At 36.8% G+C, this 19,365-nt stretch overlaps 2 protein-coding genes across 4 annotated transcripts in view; both read left to right on the top strand.

Moving 5' to 3' along the window:
* Positions 1 to 3,029, top strand: part of pgm5 (phosphoglucomutase 5) — a 30,233-nt gene extending 27,204 nt beyond the window's left edge. The window contains exons 10-11 of the mRNA XM_051117992.1: positions 1,053 to 1,190; positions 1,766 to 3,029. Coding sequence (XP_050973949.1) covers positions 1,053 to 1,190; positions 1,766 to 1,855 — 228 coding nt within the window. The 3' untranslated portion in view covers positions 1,856 to 3,029. The remainder of the gene's footprint in view (positions 1 to 1,052; positions 1,191 to 1,765) is intronic.
* Positions 3,030 to 5,120: 2,091 nt separating this feature from the next.
* Positions 5,121 to 19,365, top strand: part of si:dkey-91m11.5 (PH_BCR_vertebrate and RhoGAP_Bcr domain-containing protein) — a 68,113-nt gene continuing 53,868 nt past the window's right edge. The window contains exon 1 of one of the 3 annotated variants that reach the window (XM_051117047.1): positions 5,121 to 6,989. In XM_051117047.1, the coding sequence (XP_050973004.1) occupies positions 5,648 to 6,989 (1,342 nt within the window). In that variant the 5' untranslated portion in view covers positions 5,121 to 5,647. The remainder of the gene's footprint in view (positions 6,990 to 19,365) is intronic. The other 2 variants (XM_051117048.1, XM_051117049.1) reach the window with 2 other exon arrangements.

The following is a 19,365-nucleotide window of genomic DNA, read 5'->3' as shown; positions in this document are numbered from 1 at the left end:
GCATTTATGTAAATGTATTGTGGATTTACATAAGTTTGTAAATAGTTATATAATTCTAATAATTCACTGCTTAAACTACACTTTGATGTACAAACTATGTTGATCCTGAATCCTGAGAGTTTTTTGAGGATGAGTGCATGTCTGTTCCATCTACCTAATTTGGGCAGGTGCTTTCTAATGCCAGATGAATTTGTTCCAAATACTGTTGAGTTTGATTGAATGAGCAACCTTTGATGTCAACAACATGAGATTTAATACACGGTCAAGGGACAAATTTTGTGGTACAAGACACACTTTTTTAAAATGCACATTTCAGCTAATATGAACTAAGCTAATCTAAATTTGATCTAAATTTAATATTAACCGTCACTCCTGGACTGCTGACACAGTCTGGATCAGAGTAGAGTTTTTCCTGACATCTAGTGGATAGTTTCATAAATTACAAGGGAATCCAAGTAAATCCAAGTAGAAAAGCCTAGATTTGAATAAAAAAAATAAATCTTTTCTTACATTAAAAGAGCTGTTTGGGAACACAAATATGCCACGTTGAGTGACCTTCATTCATCTTCAGAACACAAATTATATTTGAGGTATTAAATATTTTTGAGGAAATCTGAGAGATTTTTACCCTGCATTGAAGACTAGCATGGAAGAGGATAAATAGTTGAATAAAGTCTCTATTTTTCTTTTCTTTGCACACAAAAAGTATTCATAGCTTCATGAAATTAATGTTGTACCACTAATGTCAAATGGACTATTTTAATGATGTCCTTACTGCCTTTCTGGGCCTTGAACGTGTCAGTTGCATTACTGTCTATGCAGGGTTATTAAGCTCTCGGATTTCATCAAAAATATCTTAATTTGTATTCCGAAGTTGAAGTCTTACAGGTTTGGAACGACACGAGGGCGAGTAATTAATGACAGAATTTAAATTTTTGGGTGAACTATCCCTTTCACGTTTTGGGCTAAAGGTTTTAGGTTCATGGAACAACTCTGATCAATCAGAATTGTTGGCACCAAAATGAACTGTATTTCTATTTCTTGTGCTGCAGGGCCTAAGGATCATCTTCACAGACTCGTCCCGAATCATCTTCCGGCTCAGCGGTTCTACTGCTGGAACTGGGGCTACTGTCCGCATCTATGCCGAGAGCTACGAGAGAGACCCAGAGAGACACAGCAGAGAGACTCAGGTACTCACTTTACTGTAGCTTTTGGGTTCTAATAATAACATTGATTGCCAGGGTCACAGCGACACGAGTGTAAAAGCTCAGCAGTGGTGATTCATGCTTATGAACCAATACACAGCCCACATGTTAAATATGCTTACTTATCGTTTAGTCATGGAATGATAACAAAAGCACGCTTTTTTTTGGGGGGAACCCCTTGTAGAATCTGTGAAAATGTGAATAATTTTAACAGAATAAGAGAGATCATACAAAATGTGTGTTATTTTTTATTTAGTACTGTCCTGAGTAAGATATTTTACATAAAAGATGTTTACATATAGTCCACAAGACAAAAAATTATTAAAATAACCCCCTTCAAAAGTTTGGGAACCCTTGGTTTTTAATACTGTGTGTGGCTCCCTGGATGATCTACAACTGTTTTTTTGTTTAGTGATGGTTGTTCATGAGTCTCTCGTTTGTTCTGAAAAATTAAACTGAGCACTGTTCTTCAGAAAAATCCTCCAGGTCCTGCGGATTCTTCTTTTGCATATTTGTAGTAAAATATATGCATTTCTCACTCTTTCTTTTGACCATTGTAGGTTGTGCTGGGTCCTCTCATTGCCATTGCTCTGAAAATCTCCAACATCCATGAAAGAACTGGACGCAGAGGCCCCAATGTGATCACCTGAGACCAATCCAGCACCACACATCAGGGGCCAAAATCACTTTCCTCACTCATCTGATCCTTTTCTTATTTGTGCCTTTCACTCTCAACACCACCAATAATGTGCCAACTATTCATTTTGCTGCTCTTTTATCATTTCTCCCTCATTTTGCTTACTTCCTTTCTTTGTCTTTCTTGTTTTTCTTCTTCATTTGTCTTTACAAGGGCCCCTGTATGGTTTTCCTCTCTTTTGCACATGTATAAACTCATGTAAACCACTAGAAAATCCAAAGGGAGCAAAATGTTTTGTTCATGTTCACGCAAAGGCTCCTTTAATGTGTTTAATTCAATGAGAATGAGTTTAGAAACAACATATGTAGACCACTTTGTTGCATGGGGTCTAAACCCTAAACCTAAACCCTGAATTTGGTAACTGTGTGCTTTTGTTTACAACGTAGCTGTTACAAAGAAACCTATTCAAAACAATAAATGGAAGTGAGGGAGCAATGCTGTTCAATATTTACTTATTTCTGTGGAATTCACATTAGAAACACATTATATTTCTGTGCAACAGCTACAGCTGAGCTCATGTCCAAGAATGAACAACTAAAATAATAATCATAAGGATTGTCTTGAAAAACGGCTGTGCTACAATCGCTACATGCAGTTTTGTAATTGCTGACACTGGTTTTTGATTTGCAATTATCGGATCACTTTCTGAAATGTGCTGCAAATGAACTTTGTGAATCAAGGTATGAAATGAGTTAAAGGAAAGTTTTCACTTTTGGCTAGCAGTTGGTCAGCTTAAATAATGCTTCGTAATTACTTTTATTTTAAAATCCTGCATGAATCAGTTTGTTTAATGTCAGATGGATTATGTGCATTCCATTGTTTGATAAGAAACATGCCTTTAAGTTTATTATTTATATATTATTATTATATAACACTTCTGACATTTACAATACATTTCTTTGAGCCAGTGTTTAAGACATTTGCAAGGATTTTTTAAAGTTCTGCTGTTCTTAAAAAGTCCCTTATAAACCCTATACAAATTACAACGACTCCAAGGTGTAAACAAATGCTCCCTTTTAAATACTACTTTGATGGAAGAAAGAATGAAACTAAATAAATACAATGGCCATAGCTGTATTTTAATTTTGTATCCTAAAAATTGCATAAATAAACTTTATCTTTTGTGTGTTTTGGCTTCTTGTTGTTGTCTTAAAATCAAAGACTCATACATGTCCAACTTCTGTCATTTCATTACAGGGAATTTAGTAAAGTATAAATAAATCCATGAATTTAACAATATACAGTTGAGGTCAAAAGTTTACATACACCCTGCAGAATGTGCAAAATGTTAATTATTTTACCAAAACAAGAGGGATCATACAAAATGCATGTTATTTTTTTATTTAGTAATGACCTGAATAAGAGATTTCACATAAAAGACGTTTACTACTTATAATCCACAAGAGAAAATAATAGTTGAATTTATAAAAATTCTGATTCTTAATACTGTGTTGTTACCTGAATGATCCACAGCCGATCCACAGTTGTTCATGAGTCTCTTGTTTGTCCTGAACAGTTAAACTGCCCACTGTTCTTCAGAAGAATCCTTCAGGTCCCACAAATTCTTTAGTTTTTCAGCATTTTTGTCTATCTGAACCCTTTCCAACAATGGCTGTATGATTTTGAGATTCGTTTTTCACACTGAGGACAACTGAAGGATTCATATGCAGCTATTACAGAAGGTTCAAACGATCACTGATGCTTCAGAAGGAAACAATGCATTAAGAGCCAGGGGTGTAAACTTTTGAACAGAATGAAGATGTGTACATTTTTCTTATTTTGTCTAAATATATGTTTTTTTTTTTTATTTATTACTGCCCTTCAGAAGCTACAGAAGATGCTTACATGTTTCCCAGAAGACAAAATAAGTTAAATTTACCCTGATCAAATTCAGAAAGTTTGCATTGTTTCCTTCTGTAGCATCAGTGAGCATTTAAACCTTCTGTAATTGTTATGAGTCCCTCAATTTCTCCTCAGTGTGAAAAGATGAATCTCAAAATCATACAGTCATTGTTGGAAAGGGTTCAAATACACACAAATGCTGAAAAACCAAAGAATTTGTGAGACCTGAAGAATTTTTCTGAAGAACAGCAGGCAGTTTAACTGTTCAGAACAAATAAGGGACTCATGAACAACTATCACAAAAAAATAAAAATAAATAAATAAAAATAAAAAAAGAATCACGCATATATAAACTATTAAAGAATGTTATTTTTATAAATTCAACTATTATTTTCTCTTGTGGACTGTATGTAAACGTCTCTTTTTCTGTGAAATATCTTATTCAGGTCAGCACTAAATAATAATTAACATTAATGTTGTATGATCCTTCTTATTTTGGTAAAATAATTAACATTTTGTTGATTCTGCAAGGTGTATGTAAACTTTTGACTGAATCTGTAATTATACTGACTAAAACAAAACATTTGTAATATTTTACTTCAGTACAGTAAAAACTGTAATATTGTAAAATATTGCTGCAATTAAAAAAAAAAAAAAAAAAATTCTATTCGAATATATTTTAAAATGTAATTTATTCCTGTGATGGCAAGCCTAATTATCACTAGCCGTCAGTGTCACACACTCTCAGAAAAAAAAAGTGTTCAAGCTTTCACTGAGGCATATTTTAAGATACTAATGTGTACATGTACTTATTTGCGCATTCCTTAAGTGTAAATAAGGTACAGAAGTGTAGCTTTTAAAAGGGTACTGCCACAGTACAACTGAAGGGGGGGAAAAAAACTTTGTGGCCACACAAAACGATTAAAGAGTCCAACTGGTGTTCATCACAGAAACGCTAGATGGAGACAAGTTCACATTTCAGACGCTAGAAAATAAATGCCACAGAAGTTCACAGTCATACCGTCAGGTGTATTACAATTGAATAAGTTTAAAAATCTTACAGAAGCGATTTTTTTTTAGAAATATTGATAGGGGCTTAAATATGATGTAATTAATATCTGGTTAACAATTAAAACGCTATGTGGTAACAAATCCTACAGGCTACGATAATGACGGATTTCTCTGTGAATTCGCTTTGGCGGTTGCAGTGACGAGTTCGTGAGAGGAAAATAAGCCCGCTAGTTAAGCGTCGCAAACAGTTTTTGTACGTTTTTCTTTTCTTTGTTCCTAAATAACCGAGTCTGTGTCTTTAAACTGAGATTGTCTGTGCAGTCGCTATTAATCATGTACTCGTCTAGTCCCACCTCTTCCTGCAGAAGCGCTGAGTGAGAGAGAGACTGAGAGCAGAGACAGTCTGATCATATGGAGGGACGGACAGAGATGTCAGTGGTTACACTGCAGCTATACAGCGTATCTCTGAGAAACACGGAGGTTTGAGAGAATAAACAGGACAAACTTCTTCGGATACATCATTGAGATGAGCTACAAATCTTATTTCATCAAGTAAGATGAAGGAGAAATGAATTTTACAGGCGAAACTGTGTTTACAAGGGATTCTCTCTCATCATTTGCCATTTAAATGGCATGAAACGCGGATGTCAATAGATGTTTGAAGTGCACGTGGATGTGTTTGTGGAGACATTGTGCTTCTGTCCAAGATCAGCTGAGTAAGTGTTTATCAGATGTTAAAATGATGTTCTGCATGTACACAGTACAAGTTCAGACGTCGGATATCAAGTTATAAATCAGCATGGCTTTGAGTGCATTCTTACAAACAAGTGCATTTTATTCAAACATGTGATTTTCTTCACCCCTAAAAAAAGTAAACCAGTAGTCAGCAATCATGGTAGAACCTGTTGGCTTTGTAGAAGCGTGGAAAGCTCAGTTCCCTGACTCAGATCCTCCTGAGATGTCTTTGAACTCTGTTGGAGACATTGAGCAGGAGCTGGAGAAATGCCGAAACTCTATTAGACGTCTGGAGATGGAAGTGAACAAGGAGCGCTTTCGAATGATCTACCTGCAGACGCTTCTAGCCAAGGAGCGGAGAAGCCATGACTCTCAGCGATGGGGTTTCAGTAGGGTCTCACAAGGTGAGCATAAGCCAGACGCCGGTCATCAGAAAGCTGATGGAAGCAGGTGCCTCCCGAGCAAACTAAAGCACACAACCGCAGCGGAGGACAGTCGTGAGTCGTGTGTTGAGGTGGTGGGATGTGATACCTCAGACTTGGACAGGCAGAAAAACAGAGATGGAGAAGTTGACGGAATGTCTCCGTATAAAAAAAGAAGCGTTGAAGCTCTGCTCAGGCCCATTGCTGGACGTGGACCTGCACGCCATGAGGCGGATGATGTTTCAGAGTCTCCACCGAAGGAGAAGGTCACCACAGGGTTGGGAGTCGCTGCGCTTCGCTCAAACTTTGAACGTATCAGAAGAGCTAATTCTCAAACATCTGGCGAGGGGAAAAGCGAGAGGCCTTACTACGTCAACATGGAGTACCACCACGAGAAAGGTCTTGTTCGGGTCAACGATAGAGACGTATCTGAGAAGATAAGTAGTCTGGGCAGTCAAGCTATGCAGATGGAACGCAAGAGGTCTTTGCATTCTGTCCCGGGTAATCTGTCCACTGCTTTCGGTGATGTTCGCAAATCAGAGCGGTCTCATGAAAGAGTCATAGACAGCTGTGAGTACGAGGAGCCCGATTTAGACCCTCGCTTCCTCAAGGACAGTTCAGTAAGACTTAATGGACGAAGAGCACCTCAGCAGAACTGGCACCAGTCAGACTGTCAGCCCTATACGACTGTTTACGTGGGGGGCATTATGGGAGACGGAGAGGACCTGCACTTGACCTGGCCCAGGCGATCTTACTCGCCTGGGAGTTTTGAAGACGGATACACGCCAGATTGCAGCTCCAATGAAAACCTGACGTCCAGCGAAGAAGACTTCTCCTCAGGACAGTCCAGCCACGTGTCCCCGAGCCCCACCGCTTACCGAATGTACCGAGAGAAGAGTCGCTCTCCATCCCAACACTCCCAGCAGTCTTTTGAGAGTGGAAGCCCCCCTACCCCACAGTCCCAGAAGCGTCTCAAGCAACAGCTAGCGCTCTCCGACGCCAGTGTTGTTGGTGTCCGCAAGATCTGGCCTGCTGACGGAAGCCACAACTTCGGCAACAGTTTTCATGGAGATCTGGGTAAGACAGCATTCTTGGAGTGTTTACTTTTGTATGTACTGTAGTATTTGTTTGGGGGGACGTTGATAGGATTTCACTCTCCCACAGTGGGAGTATGACAATAAGAGAAGGCACAGAGATCCATTAAAGTGACATTTGATGCCAGTTATTTGTCTTTATTTGTGCAACCTATCTAACATGGTTCTGATTTTTGTCATAATTTGAGTATCACATGGGTTTTCAAACTTTTGACACTAAGTAGCTACAATTATGATGACCTCCGTATCATTATATATACATGTGATATACAGTTGAGGTCAAAAGTTTACATACACCTTGCAGAATCTACAAAATGTTATTTTACCAAAATAAGAGCGATTATACAATGAATAAGATATTTCACGTAAAAGACATTTGCATATAGTCCACAAGAGAAAATAATAGTTGAATTTATAAAAATGATCCCATTCAAAAGTTTACATACACTTGATTTTTATTACTGTGTTGTTACTGTGTCCTCAGTGTGAAAAGATGGATCTCAAAATCATAAAGTCAATGTTGGAATGGGTTCAAATACACAAAAATGCTGAAAACCCAAAGAATTTGTGGGACCTGAAACATTTTTCTGAAGAACAGCGGGCAGTTTAACTGTTTAGGACAAACAAGGGACTCATTAACTATCACTAAGCAAAAAGTTAAAAATAAGCTGTGGATCATTCAGGTAACTACACAGTATTCGATGGGGTCATTTTTATAAATTCAACTATTATTTTCTCTTGTGGACTATATGTTAACCTCTTTCGTGTGAAATATCTTATTCAGGTCAGTACTAAATAAAAAATAACATGAATTTTGTATGATCCCTCTTATTTTGATAAAATAATTAACATTTTGCAGATTCTGCAAGGTGTATGAAAACATTTGTCCTTAATTGTACTTATACAAGTTGAAGCAAATCCATTTTTTGTTTTGTTTACATTTTTCTAACTGCATTTCCACCCTCTACTATCATTCTTTTTTGTGTGTGCTCTCCATGTGGTTTCTCCGTCTCCTTATCTCGCTGTCATGATACGACTGGTCTGATCTGTGGCGTTTGAGGCCAAGAATGGCCTGAGGCAGTTTAGTCGCTCACTCTCTGTCCACTCAGAGCGTTTACGCATCAGTTCACATTAGTGTTGTTGTCCTGCCTAGGGATAATTAAGCTAAAGGGGTCATCTAGCATGGTGAATTTAGCAAAGCTTTTTGTTGGGGGAGGGGTGAAAGGCTAATTACAAGAAACAAATTAAGAGAGGGAACTGAAGATGTCACTTGGACTAAACGATCAGACATCTGTGGTTATATTGGCTTGAATGGAAACACAAAGAATGCTTCATCATTGTGAATGTGAGCTATAATGCATTTGAATGTATAGTCACAATGCAAATGGTATGTGTATTGTAGCCATTCAGTCTGGTTTTCCTCTTGAATTGTGGGTCAAAACAATGCAAAGAAGAGATGTTGTTTGTAGCAAAGGGTCAGCGTGAAGCAGTCTTGCTCTCAGTAGCAGTTTTGGCTTTTAAGTCTCATTTTCGCAATCATTTACACTCCTTGGTTGAACATGCAGCAACTGGTATGGCAACTCATGTTGTGTTTGGATTGACTTTGTAGAAATGAAATGAATACTTTTATTTAGCAAGGATGCATTAAATTGATCAAAAGACTTTTTGTCCCACAAAAATATTAAGCAGCACAACTGTTGTCATTGATAGTAATAAGAAATGTTTCTTGAGCACCAAATCAGCATGTTAGAATGACTACTGAAGGATCGTGTGACGCTGAAGAATAAAGTAATGGCTGCTGAAAATTTAGCTTTGTATCACAGGAATAAATTACATTTTTAAAATATATTCAAATAGAAAACAGTTGCTCGAATTTGTAATAATATATCACAATTTTACAGTTTTTACTGTGTTTTTCATGAAAAAAAGCCGCCTTGGTAAACAAAAGAAAAATCTTATGTAAAATGTTTTTTTTTAAATGTTTATATATATGCATGTATGTCATATTAAGCTATTTTAACTGGGCCTTAAAGTCTCAAAGCTTACGTTAGTCATATGATTAAGCAAGTAACATTGTTCTGGTTGATTCACATTTTTGTTTTATTTCATCTTTGCTTTCCTCGCTTTGCATTATAGCCCACAATTGTAGATTTAATGTCTTATAAACTGGTCAATAAGACATTAACCCTTTTAAGTACATTTTCTAAGTGCAATTGGACAAAAAGTAAAGAAACTGAGAGAAGACTTCAGAGCCAAGAGCAGATTTCTCTCCGTTCAAGCAGAAAAGAGCTCATCAGCTCAGTCCAAGCTCTAGTTACGTAAGCAGGCAGCGAGAGCGCAGAGCTGCAAGCTCAGCACGCCACAAACAAATTGCAAATGATCGGTGTAAAGTTGCGTTTCTGTGACAGGATCGTGATTTACACCAGTGGGAAGTGCAGCCGTTCTTCAGGCTGTCTCTAAGCTTTCTCCAAATTCTTTTCTGCAATCTTAATCTAATGCCCTCGAGCTGTCCGAAAACTGCACTTTCGAGTCTTGCGAGATAGTTTAAACGGTCTCTGTTAGATCCGTTGCTCTGAAAGAGTGATCAGAGACCGTGATGCACAGATTTTAGTCCTTGAAAATCTCAGTCACGCTCACCTAGTGCCCCTCCCTCGTGTAAACATCAGCGGGCACGGCAGCCACGTGCGCTTGTCAAACAAGCACATGCTGTGCCACAGTCTGTAGCAACTGCCCTGATATTTCTGAAAATCCTCAAGGCAACATTTTAATACATGTACTATGAAATGAATCGTACTTAAATAAGCCTCATCCATTGCCAGAGGTTATTTCACAACAAGGAAAAGACATCTTGATGGAAATCTTTTGAGGTAACACCCACAATAAAAACTTTCCTTAGACTGCTTCTGTGGTAAAACAGTTCTTTTTCACTCGTGTTTCAGAATCCACTTCGTTCATGGCGGTGAAAAGGCGATTGCTGTCGTGATCGATCACAAGTGTTGTGCTTGGTGAGCTCGAAAATGGATTGAGTTGACTTTGTGGGCATTATGCTGGCAGAAGCAGTCGGTGAAAGAGATCGGGTGGTTCTTATGTAGTTTTACCGTTGGCATTTTTCTTTGGAAGTTAAATCTGGCAGGTTTTAGTTCTGTCAACTGGGTGTTAAAAGTCACCTCTTAGGAACAGACCGGCCCTTGCAGAGAACCTAATCTTGCCTGTGTTATTAAAATAAACAGTCCTTTGTTAAAGTCCTCACAGACTCTTGAGTTCCCTGTGCATAAAAAAGGCTAGAAGATACAGGTTTTTTTCAGGCTTGTGGGTTATGCATGGCAGCGCTGGGAAAAAAATTCAGGATTAAAGAATTGGCTACCTTTCAGTTCCTGAGTCTCTATGTATCTATCTATCTATCTATCTATCTATATACAGTTGAGGTCAAAAGTTTACATACACCTTGCAGAATATTAATTATTTTATCAAAATAAGAATGCATGTTATTTTTTATTTAGTAATGACCTGAATAAGATATTTCAGATAAAAAAAAAAGGTTTAAATATAGTAACAAGAGAAAATAATAGTTAAATTTATAAAAATGACCCCTTTCAAAAGTTTACATGCACTTGATTCTTAATACTGTTGTTACCTGAATGATCCACAGCTGTTTTTTTTTTTTTTTTTTTTTTTTTTTTTGTGATAGTTGTTTATGAGTTCCTTGTTTGTCCTGAACAGTTAAACTGCTTGCTGTTCTTCAGAAGAATCCTTCAGGTCCCAGAAATTCTTTGGTTTTTCAGCATTTTTGTGTATTTGAGCCCTTTCCAACAATGACTGTATGATTTTGAGATCCATCTTTTCACACTGAGAACAACTGAGGGACTCATATGCAACTATTACAGAAGGTTCAGATGCTCACTGATGCTCCAGAATGGAGACACAATGCATTAAGATCTGGGGGGTGAAAACTTTTTGAATTTAAAGATCAGGGTAAATTGAACTTTATTTTGTCTTCTGGGAAACATTTAAGTATCTTCTGTAGCTTCCGAAGGGCAGTAATAAATGAAAAAAATATTTAGGCAGAATTTAAAAAAAAAAAAAGTACACATCTTCATTCTGTTTAAAAGTTTTCACCCCTGGCTCTTAATGCCTTGTTTTCCTTCTGGAGCATCAGAGAGTGTTTGAACCTTCTGTATTAATTGCATATGAGTCCCTCAGTTGTCCTCAGTGTGCAAAGATGGATCTCAAAATCATAAAGTCATTGCTGGAAAGGGTTCAAATACAAAAAACACTGAAAAACTAAAGGAACTGAAGGATTTTTCTGAAAAACAGCAGGCAGTTTAACTGTACAGGACAAACAAGGGACTCATGAACAACTGTCACTAAACAAAAAACAAAAAAAACAGCTGTGGATCATTCATGTACAACACAGTGTTAAGAATTAAGTGTATGTAAACTTTTGAACAGGGTCATTTTTAAAAATTAAACTATTTTCTCTTGTGGACCTAAACATTATTTATATGAAATATCTTATTCAGGTCAGCACTAAATAAAAATTAACATGCATTTTGTATGATCCCTCTTATTTTGGTAAAAAAAAACAAAAACATTTTGGAGATTCTACAAGGTGTATGTAAACTTTTGACCTCAACTGTATCTGTCTAATCTGCCCGTTTTAAATGTTTGAAAATTATTAACAGTTTAGAAAAAAATTTAATCAAATATAATCAGTTACATTAATAAAATAATTGAAATAGTTGCACTACTTTTGAATAGGGTGACTTGTAATAAGTAAACTATTGCATTCCCAATGTAACCTTCCCAACACTGTGCATTGAAATCCTTTCTGATAACAGGTGGCAATGCACTTTATCTTTGGTTTTAACATTGTTTTTGTAAAATTCTTGATTATTTTGAGGCTTTGCAAACAGAATCTGCTGTTCACGTTCAGTAAGGCTTTGGAAATGGCACGAGGTATTTGCTGGCTCTTATCCTTCTTGTTGTTTTTTCGTTTTATCATCTGCCAGAGCCCATAAATCCAAACGAGAGCCTCAACATCAGAAATACCGCTCGTACAACATCAAACGTGCACCATGTGTGCATAAACCCTGACAGCAGTAGCGACCGCTGCATGTAATTTGCTTCTTTTCAAACAGTCTACTTATGTGGTCTGTTAAGCTGTAATTTTTCACTACCAATACCCTTTTTCTTTGCTGTGTGTGTTTGTGTGTCACCTGTTGTCTTGGGGGTCGGACTGTGTAAATGGGGGCAGGGCTGAGGCCAGGCTGGCATGGGTCCAGCTGGCACGGGTCTCAGAGAGTCCTGCACCACCATCGCCAGCTGCAGGGGAAAGAGCACATCTTTCTCACTGTCATTTGATGGGAGGAGCTTCCGCTCTGAATCACATAAATACTTTGTATCTTCCTATATATGGGTTTACATCTGTGCTGCATAAAATAACACACCAGTCACAAAACATCTACACTCATTTATATTCTTGGGGAATTAGCTGCTTTCTAAGAATTAGTCTTATAGTGCCTTGCAAAAGTTTGTGCCTTTCCAAATAATACCCATTCAACTGAATATACCACAGGTTAACTCCACTCAAAGTGTACTAACATCTACAAGTGATATGAATGCTCCTGAGCCAAATTTCAAGTGTCCCAGAATACTGGGTGAATACTTATGCAATGGAATAATTTTGTTTTTTATTTCTAATAAATCTGTGAAGCTGTTACAAACATGTTTTTTACTTTGTCATTATGGTGTAGTGTAGATTGATTTAAAAAAAAGTTATTTACAGCAGTTTAACATAAGACTGCAACAACAAAACGTGAAAAAATAAAACTTTTGCAAAGCACTGTATTTGGTTTTAAAGACCTCGCAGACCTCAAATATATTAAAACATAAAATATTGAAAGGCTTGTCTTTTTTTTTTTTTTTTTGAATGTCAACCTTCAGTTTTTAGGCTATTGTTAGAGAGGAACACCTGACGAAAGGGAAAAAAAATCTCACCAATTACCTCAACAAACAGATTTGACTGACACAAGTATGAAAATTGCTGTCTGTGTGCTGCCAAAAAAAGCCTCTTCCTTTTCACACACTGTTTGCTTATGTCACAAAGGCTGAATAGTCTCTTGATTACAGAGGACGATGTCAATGACGGAAAGAGTTGCAATGGGGCCCTGTTGGCAAGAGTAAACAGCATCATCATGAAACTATTTCAGTGGTGTTGTTACTTCAAATGGACGCTGAAGACCTGTTTTTTTGGTGTTTGCAACCAGGGTTTTTTGGCTTCCTGTGGGTTTAGTTGGTATTTTAATGGTTTTAAAGTTGTTCCTAACCCTTTCCAATTTCATAATGTGGTATATTTTAGATGAAACAGGATGTTCAATAAGAAAATACACTACTGTTCCAAAATTTGGGGACAGTATTTTTATTTTTTTGTTTTTAAGGAAATGAATACTTTTATTCAACAAGGGTACAGTAAATGTGACAGCAAGAGTGACAGCAGAGACATTTATAAAATTGCATTTCTGTATCAAATAAATGTTTTTCTTCTGAACTTTATATTCAACAAAGAGTTCTGAAAAAGAATCCCATGGTTTCCACCAAAATATTAAGCAGCACAACTTTTTTCAGCATTGATAATATGCAAATCACCATATTAGAATCATTTCTGAAGGATCATGTGACACTTAAGACTGGAGTAATGGCTGATGAAAAATTCAGCTTTGTTTAGCATAGTAACTGAATCAGGCGGTGCTGTGTGTTTTCCCTGAGGTTTTTGCCACAGTGCAGTCTTGGTATTTTAATGTGCTGTACATTGTGTGGTTCTCGTCTTACTCCGCTGTGTCACCTCCCGTCCTAATTCTGCACCAGTCCCTTTCGTCTGCTCTAGGACTACCCCCTCTCCTACATTTCCCCCCAGCAGCATAACCTATCCGACCTAATTTTCTTTGTCTTTCTGTTCTGTCGGTCCCCCGTGATTCACAGTAACATCATAACCCTCGGCTGGCTCCCTCTACTACCACAACTGTCTTGTCCTTTTGCCTGTGTTCAGATTCCTGACGGTAATCCTACAAAGCAAACTGTATCATAGTTCATAAGCACATTTTTAAAGGGGTCATCAGATGCCTATTTTTCACAAGTTGGTATGATTCTTTAGGGTCTTCATGAAATGTCTGCAAAATGCTTAGGCTAAAATTCCTCAATGGTCATGTAAAACAACACCCTTTTTACCTTGTTAAAAACAGCTCTGTTCACAGCGATCCGTTTTGGTGCATGTCTCTTTAAATTCTAATGAGTTCCTGCTCACCTCGCCTCTCTCTTCCATTTTCTGATTATTCAGTGGCACGTTACCATCAAAATGAAACTAATTCACTGCTTCCTCAGTGACTCTGATGTTGGAAGAAAATGAAAACTCGTATTTGTATTTCCATCCTTTCTGCCACCCACTGGTGTTTTTAATTTCACATTTAAAGTGTCTTTTAATTTTTTAAGTAATTTCAAATATCAGTATTCAACACTATCAAAACATTATTTATATATTTGTAACTGCTGGTTAAAACATTCCATGTCCCTCTGAGCTGCATTAAAGAATGTGTAAATATGTCTAAATGCCACTTCTAATGGTGCTTCTGTGTTTCTCTGCATAGCAAAGATGAATTTTGTTGATTAGTGATTTAATTTGCTTGGTAACAGCCCAAATGTAAGAATTTGACTCAAGATGATGCACACTTTTAGAAAAAAAAACATGGTTTTATGAAGATAAAAATGGCCGAAAAAATCAGTTTGAACTTGGAAAAGATTTCTATCACTGACCGCACAGACTATGAAGAATATCAAAAAATTCAGGAGTCAGCTGTCCATGGTAGTCCTTAAGATACCACCACAATAACACACTCAGCAAAATATTGTCTAATTATCGTTATCAATAAAATTCCAGAAAATATTGAGATATCTTTTTTTTTGTCAGTATCGTACACCGCTATTGTCGCTACAGCTGCTTAAGCACGGAAAAAATGGCAGACAGCGTACAACTGGCTGAGGGTTTAAATATGCTAATAAGGGACAGTCCATCAACGGTTGTGGGTGGAGCCTGAGCAATATGACATCATACTGCTCAGAAAATCAAAACGGCTTGATAATTAAGACTGTTTAGGTTTTTGGGGATTTAAAAAAAAGGAGTGAATGGATTTTTATCATTGTAGGGTAGTTGTGTCCACACACTGGTGAAACATATTTATATGCAAACACCATGTAAAAAGTGAGTTTTGCATCCGATGTCCCCTTTAAGAAGGGATATTTAAGAATTTAAGAATTACCAACACAAATTCATCAATTTGCTGAAAAACCTGTTGTACACAATCTACCACAAGCTTTCTGTCATCTGATAGTTTATACATTTTAGGAAGTAAAAGGCCTTTTAGTATAATTCTTAAAACCTCAACTTTCAGGTTGTGATGTATGTGTCATTTTGCAGTGAATTCTTTACTATTTTTTTATTATATAAACCAAACAGACAAGACCGTAAAAATACAAAGTTTAACTTTCCACTGTTCCACTGTTCCACTGCTGTGTGCCTTGATCCCCCTCCGGGGCTTACCCAGCTTCCCTGTTGAGACTGAAAGGGCCTTCTGTGCTCCTTCCCTAAAGTGTTTATGGAATGTCTCAGCTGCTTGAGAAGTGTGGTAAATACACGGCTAATGAAATGTAAAGTGGCCCACGAGCACAGGCGCTGACCCCTGCGGGCTGTTGCGCAGTCATGTGTGTGGAAAGTGCTTGGTGTAAAGTGCAGCCTGGAGGTCAGATCCATCACCTATAGGATTTAGGATATTCTTCTGTGGTGTTATGGTAAAAGTTCCTTATGTTAATGTTCCTTATGTTAATGATATACTGCCTTTGGTGGTTAATGTTGATGCCCTCAGCCCTGTGTTTGTACTATGGATGTTAATGGGCTCCAGATAGAAAAAATGCCATGAGACAGCCAAACTACTTTTTAGATGATAAATGATAGTATGACTCAATAAAGCTGATTGTCCAGCAGCTCTTCAGTTAATTGAGTATAAAGTTTCTTACTTATGCTTTAACAAGAGTGACTGCTGTGTGCTGAGATGAATGATGTTTTAGTACACAGACTGACAAATTAAGTTATATGCACTAAGGTATTCAGTATAAATTTGTTCCAATTTGATGCTGTTACTCCTTACTATATATGTGCCTTATCAACGTCAATCAATATTTCTGCTGATTTAAGGAGAAAACTTTTAAGTCAATGAAAAAAAAGTTTCCATTACAATCTGTTGAGACCTTACAGTTGCACACTTTAAATAATAACCAGTAATATTTTTGTAACATACTTACATTTTAATCTATTTTTTTTTTAGAATACTGTTATTGATTTATTTAAACAAAACTGTTTTAAATGTTTTTGTAAATATGTGACAATCTGTTAGTAAACAGACTGATGTACACTACCAGTCAAAAGTTTTTGAACAGTATGATTTTTAATGTTTTTTAAAGAATTCTCTTCTGCTCACCAAGCCTGCATTTATACAAGCTGCAAAATACAGCAAAAACAGTAATATTTTGAAATATTTTTACTATTTAAAATAACTGTTTACTGTTTGAATATATTTTAAAATGTAATTTATTCCTGTGATCAAAGCTAAATTTTCAGCATCATTACTCCAGTCTTCAGTGTCACACATTTATTATTATTTATTATTCATTTATTATTATTAATATCAAAATTTTAAACGGTTGGGTCATTTTTTTTTGCAGGATTCTTTGATGAATAGACAAATCCAAGGATCAGCATTTATCTGAAATAAAATGTTTTGTAACATTATGCACTATACCATTCAAATGCTTGGGGTCAGTATAATTTTTTATTTTTTTTTTATTTTGGCAAAGGTGTTATAGAAATTAATACTTGTATTTAGCAAGGATGCTTTAAAATGATCAAGAGTAATGATAAAGACATTTACAGTGTTACAAAAGATTTCTGTTGCAGATAAAAGCTATTTTTCTGTTCTGTTCATCAAAGAAACCTGAAAAAATTCTAATCAGCTGTTTTCAACAATAATAATAGCAAATGTTTTGAGCAGCAAATCAGAATATTAGAATGATTTCTGAAGGATCATGTGACTGGAGTAATGATGCTAAAAATTCAGCTTTGAAATCACAGTAATAAATTAAATTTTAAAATATATTCAAATAGAAAACAGTTATTTTAAATAGTTAAAATATTTCTAAATATTACTGCTTTTGCTGTATTTTGGATTAAATAAATGCAGGTTTGGTGAGCAGAAGAGACTTCTTTAAAAAACAAAAAAATCTTACTGTTCAAAAATTTTGACTGGTAGTGTAAGTCTCACTAACCTAAAATAAATATTGCGATAACACCTCATAATATCACTGTAAATAAATATCATGATAACAGCGGTTGATTTTGAGTAGAACCAAAAGGGAGTCGCTTGTGAACTCAGTACTGCCTCTGAATCAGTCACACGTTTCGTGAATATTTATGACTGACTCAAGAGTCATTTTTCAGTTCACGGGAGTCTTTTTGATTCATAAGTATTTTTTTTTTACTTTGATTATAACTCGCACAGTTTTTGTTGTTGTGGTCAGGACACACCAGTTTTATTTGTTATATATAAGTTATTGTTGCATATATTTTCTTAATTTAGATTGTTTAAGTCGCAATTTAGGGCCCTGATGTGTGTTGTTGGCTGTGATCGCAGTGTTCCTCAAGTACAGACTTGGACATCTATTAAGCTTTGATATGCCCTGTTCCCACTCAGATCTGTTTAAGCGTTTTTAATGAGTATGTTTGGTAGTCCCACCCTGATTCTCATTAGCTCTTCTCAACCTATCTGATAAATAAAGAGAATTTAATGACTGTGGTTTGGTCACTTTGATTCATCCTCCTCCATAATGAAAGCAGACGATGGACGATGGAAGTGTTTTGATGAAGCATGAGGGAACTGGCCATCGGCCAAACCAGCAGGCGGTGTGTGGTTAAACACATGCGCTCCTCAGGTCCAGCGGTAGTGCCACCCTTTCCCAGGCCCTGGGTTTTTATTTTGCTTCGGTATGTGGATGGGATTTGCTTATAAAGTCCGTTTGGGAACTCCAAACAATTGAGTAAATTTGGCCTGTACTCTATCCCTTTCCACAGTGTGAAATAAGCAGAAACGTTTCACTGCTGATTTATTGAAGGCTTAAGCTTTTGAATACCGCAGAGTCTTTAGTTGCCATGCCAACCGCTGGTTTAATGGTCTTACCAATGCTTAATTGCTTAGATGGTCGGTTTAGATATTAAAATGTTGGTCAGACTAATTGTTTTCATCTATTGTGATGACGTTATTGCACTGAAAAGTGTTTTAAAGTCACCATAAGATCTGTTGGCTGCGTTTGATAGGACAGTGTGCTTTTTCTTTAGAAGGACAGAATAGTTATAGTTATTAATAGTTTTGCAGAAAACCGTTGCTATTTTAATTCCTTTTTACGAATGTTAGGCCAAGCTATGCTTTTCCACTCCCTGAATTGTCTCTAGCCAGACATTAGGGTGACGGAGAATTACTAATAGCATTTTATGCTAGGAAAAAGCAAAAGGTGTTGGTCATTGTCCTATGTTGATACTATATACAGTACATAAAGCATCCCAGTTATCGATCAGCTGCTATTTTTTCCTCCAGAATCTAAACAAATCTTGTATTGACTCCTCAACTGGCTGTCCTAAGTGAATTGCCTTTGATGGAGGCTATTTTTTAGTTGCCCCTTGTAGCCATGCAAATGTGTCTGCGTGACTTTCTGGTAAAATCCATTTCCACTCTCACCCGCATGACCGCCTGCCTCCCCGGTGACCGTGCTGTCGAGAGCTCCATTGATTTACTGAAGAAGCAAATCCTTTTAACACCACGGCACTTTTCTCCTTACTCTCAGAGGCATCTCCTGAAATCGATGTGTGGGGAGTGAAGGCCAGTAGCCCCATCATTAACCCGTCCCGGTCAGGTGCTGGATTTAGGTGTCACTCATTTTATCTGCCTGCCGAGTGTTGTCCCAGTAGGAGACAGGGAACAGATATTTGGATATGTTAAAACCCAAGTTTGGTTTAAAGTGTTTAAACTGGCAGCAAAATGGGGTTTGTTTGTCATGTTGGTTTCACTGAGATGAGTTCAGGGCATTCATGGTAACAGAGTTTATGATTAGATAGATAAATAGATAGGTAGAATGAAAGAACAGATGATAGAGCAAATGATAGAATGAAAGAAAAAAGGATAGAATGAATAATAGAATAAAGTAAATATTATATGATAAGGATAGAGCAAATGAATGATAGAGTGAACTACTGAATGAAAGAACGA

This window comes from Labeo rohita, chromosome 8 (assembly GCF_022985175.1).
Source record: "Labeo rohita strain BAU-BD-2019 chromosome 8, IGBB_LRoh.1.0, whole genome shotgun sequence".
In the NCBI taxonomy this organism is placed as follows: Eukaryota; Metazoa; Chordata; class Actinopteri; order Cypriniformes; family Cyprinidae; genus Labeo; species Labeo rohita.
The sequence above is the reverse complement of the archived record's forward strand: the minus strand, read 5'-3'. Positions and strand labels throughout refer to the sequence as shown.